Source organism: Drosophila ficusphila, unplaced genomic scaffold (genome assembly GCF_018152265.1).
Source record: "Drosophila ficusphila isolate 14025-0441.05 unplaced genomic scaffold, ASM1815226v1 contig_791, whole genome shotgun sequence".
NCBI lineage: Eukaryota > Metazoa > Arthropoda > Insecta > Diptera > Drosophilidae > Drosophila > Drosophila ficusphila.
Window position 1 is genome coordinate 9,882,111 of NW_025064737.1, and position 9,119 is coordinate 9,891,229.

General features: G+C 37.3%; 1 protein-coding gene across 1 annotated transcript; it reads left to right on the forward strand.

The window, feature by feature from the left end:
- Window positions 1–5,478: 5,478 nt before the first annotated feature.
- Window positions 5,479–7,379, forward strand: LOC108096263 (mitochondrial import receptor subunit TOM40 homolog 2). The gene is made up of 4 exons (XM_017197727.1): window positions 5,479–5,947; window positions 6,269–6,594; window positions 6,860–7,084; window positions 7,142–7,379. Exons 1-4 carry the CDS (start codon window positions 5,654–5,656, stop codon window positions 7,260–7,262), a joined length of 966 nt encoding a protein of 321 aa, XP_017053216.1. The 5' UTR covers window positions 5,479–5,653; the 3' UTR covers window positions 7,263–7,379.
- Window positions 7,380–9,119: the final 1,740 nt, after the last annotated feature.

Consider the following 9,119-nt stretch of genomic DNA (forward strand, 5'->3'; position numbering starts at 1 on the left):
CATCTTCTCTCGGCAGTTTTAGCATCGACGGTTATTTATGTCGGATGCTCGGCATTATTTATGTTGCATATTGGGCGAATTGTAGTAAATTAACCAACGGCAGACAGGAGTTTTGCTCCACCTCCGGCGGAGACACAGCTGGCGCTTTCCCTCCTTTCCGTTTATTGGAAATGTCACAATAACTTTACAGTTATGACAATTTTATGGCCAAGATTTGTGCCCCAACGCGGATTCCTCCTCTCCGATATTGGTTGGTAATCAAAATGCTTGGCCGTAATTGAATTTCGGGATTGGATATAAATTCCGTTTGGCTAATGAAAGCTGAAGATAAAGTCAACATTGATTAAACTTGAAAAAAGGAATTGTTAGAGTAAATATATACAAATAATTCGTTTCGGAAACTTAATGCTTGCAGCTTTATCCCTTTCGAAGACTAAGCTACTTTTCCAAATGTAATTTTTTATTTTCGCCTTTCATCAATGCCTTTCACATTTTCGGATAATCTTTAAAAGAAACCTCAATATACTTAACATAATCTTCCCTCACATCTTTTTCTCATATATTGAGTGCTCACCCATTTTACCTTATCTTTAATCCATTATTGACTTTTAGGGAACTTTCTTTTTTTCAATGGATATTCAATCATCAACCATCGGTGGAATCGGGGCAACATTTTCGATAATTACCCGTAAAATGTCTAGCTAGCAACAATTGCCAACACTTTTCACATCCCATTCAGCACACACACACTCGTGGACTTGGCGTCCTCAAAAAGCCAATTGAATGGAATCCCCATCTTCATTTCCGTTTTGATGGCCATAACCAGGAAACCTCTGCTTTCAGCCCCAATCCGCTGTCGATGGTATCCAGTACTATCAATACTTAGCTGAGCGCCAAAGTCAAGTCATGAACTAGAAAAAGAGCCAGCAAAAAAATAAACGACAACGGAAACGGAAAAGGCTTAACAGCTGCGCTCACCCGGACACTCAGAAATGATGATGATGGGGAAAGGGGAAGGGGAAAAGGGGAAGGGGAAAAGGGGAAGGGAAGGGGAAAGGAAGGGAGCTGGACGCTCTCGAAATCCGTAAGCGCATAATCATGAAAATTGTCAGTACATAATGCCTCAAAAGGGCCGATAGCAAAGCCGAAAAGGCGGAAAAGGTTTTTACTTGCATCTTTACTTACTTTACACGCTTGACTTTGTGGATGGCCCCGATTGGTGACTTCGATGTGGCACAGTGAGGCAGAAGTACTTGATAAATTAGGTCAATACATTGGAAATATAAAAATAGAATATAATAATATATACCCAACAAAACTGTGCAAAAAAGTATTAAACAGAACAAAGGATGTTTATGGTGTATTTAAACAAGATGAAAAGAAACCATAAATTACAAGAGAATATTAAATACAGTATTTATTTATTTTAATTGATCTCTTCTATTTTTTTTTATTTTGAATACCTTCACGAAAATTCACTTAACTCAAATTACCCTCACATCAATGTGTCTTTTTCCCCCTGCAAAAATTTGTAGAGCGGAAAGTAATTTTCTTGCGCTTTTTATTCCCTCTCGTTTTTTATGGGTCGATTCTGGTGTCCACTCCGGGCTCTCCTATCCCCTGCTTGGACTCCTTGTATCCTCCGCTGTCCTCGTATTAGCTTCCCATCCCTTTCCGAAAGGCAGCAAAAGCAACACAAAGTAGAGAAAGAATGAGAATATAACCAAAGAATCCGACTAAAAGTTACCCATTATAAAAGTTTCCTTTTAGAATATTAACAACCCCATAGAGAAAATTTTTTACGATTTCCATGGTTTCTGGCATGCAGTTGCATATTGAGTATGCAAACTTATTTCTCTACCAACAAAAAGCAATATGGAGCAATACAATTTTGCAGTTCTGTTGATTTTTCAGATACAGTACCTTTCCCCAAATACAAAATACCTTTTAGTCTACGCGTATAAAAAGTAAGTTTACTTTCACATGCCGGCCTCACTTTGATTTTGTTGTCTGCCTTTTTTATTTTCGCTTCTTCAGCTTTGGCTGCTGGCGTTGGCAAAAATCAACTTTTGCACGTTTCGATTGTGTAAAGTTTTTATGGCTTTTTGATTTTTTTCACTTATTGCCTGCGCCGCTTCAGGCGAGTGTGAATGTGGGTGTGGATGGGTTTTTCTTCGCGTGACTGGGGGCCCAGAACCCAACTGTCATCATCAATAAGGTGCCTCATTGAAGGCACTTAAATAATTACAAAATAATGGATGCCGATGGCAAAATGTCGAAGACACTTTTTAGTCACTTCGATGGCGAAGGGGGAAACCGTCAAGTCCTTAATGCAAATCGTGCCCAAGTGCCACCGACTCGGTCTGAGAACTCTTTCACATCAAGTCAAAGGGATATAGATATAGTCGATCTCTGGAGGAAAAGCGAGCGAGGAATGCAAATATTTGGTAAAGCGAAAATCAGTAAAAGTGCTGAGGGAAAGCCTCTGTTTGTTGTCACTTTGATTTGTTTGCCCCATTGTAAATATTTAATGGAGCTGAAATAAGTGCGAAGGAGTTGAGAACTCACAAGAGGTGAGCAGAGATTTCAATTCAATTTTTATTGTACTCAGGCAGTCTCGAGGTGTGTTTGTTTAATACAAAAAGAACTCCTTTCAAGAATACTTTAAAAATGTATAAATATTATACCTTAATGTATATTTATGCCATTTAAATAATAAAACGTTTTAAACAAACTGATTTAGACTCACTTTATGTTAAAAATATTTGACTTATATTCCGTGTTTGTAGATATTTAAGATTCCAAATATTTGTATTAAAAAGTTTCAGATGAACCGTTGTTGTTAAATTTGTTACAATCGCAATTCGATTCCCCTGAGGTTTTCAACGCACACACAAGTTTAAATGGACACAAATAACGTTTATTGATAACGAATTTACAGAAGTGCAGTCCTTCACACCAACCCTCTCTACCAAATATTGAAATTGCTTAAAATATTAAAAATTTATTGCCCACTTCAACTCCTTTTTGCTGTTTGTGTTTTTTTTTCTGGCAGCGTTTTTTCAAGGCGTAATAAATAAAATTAAATTATATGCAAAATGTATAAAAACCATGAGCAATTAAAAAAATAAACACGATAGTAGGCATTTTACACATGCAAACAAAAAGAACGCAATAAAAAAGCTGGACAACACAAGATAAATAAATAAATTGTGCATCGAAATGCGATTGAATTGTTTTTTTTTTTTTGTTCTTCCTTCGATGTTTTACAATTTCCACAATGCTGGACAGTAAATATTTTAAATGTTGACATTTTTTATATTTGTTTCGTGTATTCTCTTACTTTGTCCGATGGATTTTCATTTGTAGCGTATCATTTATATTTCAATTTTAATTTATATTCATTTGAATATTTGCTTGGGGCTGGGCAGTCATTTTGTTGCCTACTTTTTTGGGCGCTTTATCGGAAAAAGCTCATAAGTTAATAGAGGTCGAGAAAAAGATGTGATGGAAAGAGCCGAAAAACTGCAAATTTAATTGCACTCAACAACGCTCTTCTCTTAAAAATACATTTTGTTTGTTTATAACTGTGCAGTGGAAATCCGATTGCTGATTCAACAATTCATTCTGAACTTTAAAACTTTTCCGCAATTGGGTCAATTGTGTTTACCTTTTAAAAAGGTAAGTGTGTACTTGTTGCGGCGCAACAGTTTGTTTTTTGTCATAACAAAAGGGATTGCCATAAGTACTAATGGATTTTACATTTTATAACAATGTAGGTGAAGGTTGAATAAAATTAAATTTAATGCGATCAACAATGACTGTTAATGCAGAAAAACATTTACATTTCAGCAAAAACAATAAAACGAAAAAAATATAACCAAGAAAAAGTATTTATAACAATGTACTTTTATAAAAAAAAAATGATATTATTAATATATATAAGCCACAATATGATTTTTGGGCCACTCCCTACAATTAGGCTTCAACAAGTACTTTTCGTGCCAATTGTGATATTTACTCATGATTATCGTGTTGAATTTCCCATTCCAAACAGAGCGCACCAATTCGGCTTTCCCTTTGAGCATTTGCGGTTTTCCGGCAAAAGTTTTGCGGTCGCGTTGAGCTTTGATTTGCAAACTGAGAATGCGGGCGGGTCCCCTTATATTTTAGCATATTAAATTAAAGCAAATGGCTGTGATGGCGTAGAACAAGCCAGACAGCCCGCCAGCTGCTGGCTGAGTGATAAATTTAAGTGCTGGCGTCTAAATAAGTGATGTCTTCACCGCCGGCAGGGCGAGGGCTTAGCTTATAAAGAGGCCGGGGGTAAAGTACAAAAGCCCAAGTCGCGACTGAGCTGCTGAATAAACAACTTTTGCATTTGCTTTCATGAACTCCAACTGGAAATCGGCTTAGACGACATCTGGCAAACGTCATTGCTATTGTCACTAATGCTCTTTGCGAGCACTGCATTAGCTGAAAACATTTGATTAGATTTTTAATATTAAAAAATGTATTCAGTTAAACAAAATGTACAACATAATTTTCAAAAATATTTTAAGTTATAGACCTCAATACTTAATTTTTATAGATTTTATTGCACTGTTCATAACCTTTTTCTGCGGGTTAAAATGGCGTAAATGTGTGTTCAATTGACATGTACAAATGTATACATATTCATGACATCAATATACACTGAGTTATCTATTTAAATTAAATAAAAAATCATATGTATTAAAAATTTTTTATCCAAAGTATTAAGTTTATTTTCATCAGTTAACAGACCACAAATTTAAATTCGTTGGGTCTCTACTAATTTGATTGTAAAATTAAATTCTTTTCTTCTGGGTGCCTTCGTGCAATACAAATGTAATCATTACATTGTAAATTACAAAACATGGTTCAATAATTTGCCACCCAAGATTATTCCTTCCATAAATCCAAACAGTGAGTCATGCTCAAAACCAACACCAAAAAGTGGGATGAGGACCATAACCCCGGACAGTCGCATGCGAATCGCGGCTCCATGCATCATCATCATCCGCATCCTCGTCGCGGCGACCATCAACCATTATCCTTTGAAAGCCGGCTTGGACTCGAATGTTTAAATATTTCATGGCCTGCGGAAGGCGGCAACGAAAGGGGGGAAATGGGGGGCCAAGGAGCTAAGGAGGCGACGGCAACAGACGAAGAGAATAAAAACCAAAGGGCAGAAGACGATGGCATATAAATAATGTAAAAAGTGTGAAATGCGCCTAATGGCGTGCCAAGCCCAAAGTAAAAGCGGGAAAGGCTGGCTGTCGAAATCGAAAAGGAGCCCACGAAATGGCGCATAAAATGACAATTGACAGCTGATGATATTTTTGCTCGAATGCGCTGTAACTGTCTGTAACGCAACCGTCCTCAACCATCGATGTACTCGTATATCATTAATATTTGATCGAACATCGGGTCTATGTAACATTTTCGTTTCTTGTTGCCAGGTGAAGGCAAGTGAAATAAAACCCAACAATTCCCAGTTAAAGTTTCAAACCCTCCAACAAATCCAGACTGTTTCCATCTGGAATCAGCGAAAGATCAATACCGAATTCCACAATACACTGGTTACCGTTTCTTCCACTTTGTCGTTCCGTTTGAGCCACCCTACGTCGCAATGTCCTGCAAAAGCTGTCCACCCTTCAAGGCCTCGGAATTGGGCGTCTTCTTTCCCGACTGCTTCGAGCGGGTCAATGGGCACTGCAACAAGAAGAATCCCGGCAATGTCCAGAACCTGCACTACTTGGCCCACCGGGTGATGCCCAAGTTCTACGACGGCATCGAGCTGGACTACCTGCACCGCCTGGCGCCCAACAAGTACATCACGGCCTCCTGGGTGCTCAGCCACATCAGGGCCTCCGGATTCCGCTTCGGCGGTCTCTACACCTTCCGCGTCCAAGACGACACCATGGTGAGTTCGACTTTCAGCAGTATTTACACTTAGAGAAGTAATAAATTTGAAAAAAGTACTACACACACTAAAAATGTACGAAAATATATTTTAAATAATAATATTTAAGTATTTTATGTAAATATTTCACATAAGATTTTATTTAAAGTTTTTTAAATTATTGTAAACCGTTTAGATATTTTCTTATTCGAATTTAACATATATTTTCTGTTAAAGTTAATAGTATCTTAAGCCGGCTGAGTTACAAGTGATATAAAAGTTGAATGATTTAAAAAAGGAAAATAAAAATGAAATATTTCAACTACTATCTACTTATTTCAGTACACCCCCACCATTATGGGCGATATAAATCCCACTTCACTGGCGGCCAACCTGAACATCCTGTATTATCCTTTCCAATCCCTGCGCATGGAGGCCATTCTGCAGAAGGCCAGGGAGGCGTATCCGGTGGAGAACCAGTACACGATCGAGTGGACGCGGCAGTGTGACACTTGGACCGCCAACTTTTACAATGTCCGCAGTGAAAGTGGCCGCTGCACGCTTTCCGTAATGAGGTCGGTGACCGCCCATTGGGCCCTCGGAGCAGAGCTCCTTTTGCAGTGGAACGCACCCCAGAAAGTGACCCCTGACCTGGCCCTAGCAGCAAGGTAAGCTACTTCTTAAATAAAATATTTAAAATATAAAAAGTGGAATATAAAAGGGGCAGTAAGCAGACTATTATTGAATACATAAATATTAATAAATATAATTTCATTTTATCGCATTTAATGATCTTATCATCTTTTTAAATAAATTAACTAGAAATCATATTTAAAAAATTAACAATATATATTTATATATATTTTATTTTATATAATTTTCTTATGTTTTTCTTATTGCATTTATCTTGATAATTGATATTTTATTTGCCAGGTATTCCCACTACAATTATTCCCTGGCTGCTACCGCTTCGCGACAGGGTCTGGATATCAGCTATTGGCAGCGCATCCATCCCCAAATCCAGATGGCCAATCTCCTGGCCTGGAATCGTAGTACCCGAAAGACGATAGCCACAATCTGCTACCAGTGGAACTTCTGGAATTCGGCGGTACACGGAATGTTCGATTCTGATGCATCCGTGGGCTTTATGTGGAGCAAGTGGGTATGGTCACTTTCCAAAAAGAATGATCTTAAGTCACTGTACATTTTTTTCAGATATCTAACGAATTTGCCACTGCAAATGGGTTTCAGTGTGGTGATGAACCTTCCCACAGATCGATTTGCCTTCGGCATGCGTTTTGTTTTAGATCCGAGTGGATTGAGACGTGGCGTGTAGTTGTATATTATTCTATTACTTTTATTATATGTATTACAAAATTTTCCATGGCAAGTCGTAGACCAGAGTTGAGAGAAATACAAATTTTCTGTTTGGAATACTTTAATTTCATAAAAAGTTTTCTTTTACTTTCAACCTCTTAATACATTTGCGGTTAAACTTAGCTCAGGAATATTTGATATTGCAGTTTTTTTGGCCACACGTTGCACATTAAAATCCAGCACATACTCAGTTTCAGAAAGTTTTTCGTTTTTGTAGCAATTCTCGCTTGCATTTGATTTATGTGCTGGCAAGTCTAGACACTGTAAATATTTTTTAATGCCAGTGCGAAAGACCAGAAATCTCGGCTCAAGAGGGAGCTAAGAAATTTATACGCACTTATACATGGACACATGTATCTATAAATCTAGAATAAATACAATTTACACAATAAATTTCCCGTCCACTCTCAACTGAGTTGAGTTGAGTATAATTTAGCCTGAAAAAAGATAATGGCTCTTAATCCGATATAGAGCTCAGAGATATTCCCAGATGGTTCACTACATGACCCATAAACCAAAAAAAAAAGGGATCTAAAAATACGACTTGGACAAAAAGGAGTAGCCAAGGCTGAAGAAAAACTTTGAATTGATTTTTGGTTTTGGTCGGTCCGAGGAGAACTTTTTAGCCAACTGAGTTTTCTTGGGCAAACATTGGTTGGCTTTAATTTCCAGGACTGTGTAAGGGTAATGCTGTGAAAAGTTTTTCCCACACACACCACAGCATTCACTTATGTGAACAAATATTAATATTTCAATAAATGGCGAGAATCCTTTTCCCAGCCTACCCAAAAAAAAACCCATAATCAAGGGGGTAAGGCAGTGTAAACTTGTCCCAAAAGACCCGGCGGCGAGTATGCTATCCCTTTACACTTTTCCCGCTTATCGACGCCTTTACAAATCATTAGATTTTCATATCCGATGAATTTTACAACGATTTATACAACAAAAAGACACGAGAACGAAACACAAATTTTCTGTCTCCTGCTTTTACAATTTTTCGGCCTCGATATGTCAATTTGTTGTTTTTTAACGTTCATATGTGGGCAGAAATAAAGTGGCAGAAGGAAAAAGGACGCATTTCCACGGCAGTGTCGCCCATTTTATGTTTATTTAAACTCCCCTCGTAGGCGGCAAATGAAGAAATGTGTAAAAAGAAACCCAGAAATCACCCATAACAATGGCTACAGGAAAAAAACAAAAATAAAATGCAGAAATTTATTACAAATAAATTTTCAGAGAATGCGCTGAGTGCTACCTTTCCTTTTTCCCCTTAAAACAGTGGAATATTTACTCCATAATGAAAATAATGAACGGAGATTACAAGCATGTGATACATTGTCTGATTGGATGAAGGCTGCATTACGTAAAATAATTACTTAAAGAGCAGCTCTAAAGAATCTGAATGAAAGTCTGATAATATATAAATACATAACAAAGCAAAATTCAACCCTTCTTAATGTTCTAAATTTAACAAAATGTATTCCCCTAACCAAAACTTAGTCAACTAAAATTTAAGAACCGACGACCGTTAAATACCAGCGTAAACAGATGAAAAACTGCATAACCGTGAGCCAAAAGTTTTTTCGCCTAAATAGCAGAACAAAAATGTATAACAGAAAAAATAGAAAAACAAGCAAAGAAAAGTGAAGGGAAATGCTTGTTTGCTTGCCACACCGACCAACATTTATGTTTATGTTTCGAGTGAGGAAAAAAAAGACCAAAAAGCAAACACACACACATTATGTTTTGCTTGTGTTTTTTTGTTTTTGTTTTCCTTGGCGTTTTGGGTTCGCCGAGTGGAAAACATATTTAATTA

Bases quoted from the DNA above. Each gene is read 5' to 3' on its own strand.
- LOC108096263 (XM_017197727.1), top strand. From the start codon at position 5,654: ATGTCCTGCAAAAGCTGTCCACCCTTCAAGGCCTCGGAATTGGGCGTC. The intron at 5,948-6,268 runs GTGAGTTCGACT...TACTTATTTCAG, and splicing joins GCGTCCAAGACGACACCATG to TACACCCCCACCATTATGGG. The intron at 6,595-6,859 runs GTAAGCTACTTC...TTTATTTGCCAG, and splicing joins GACCTGGCCCTAGCAGCAAG to GTATTCCCACTACAATTATT.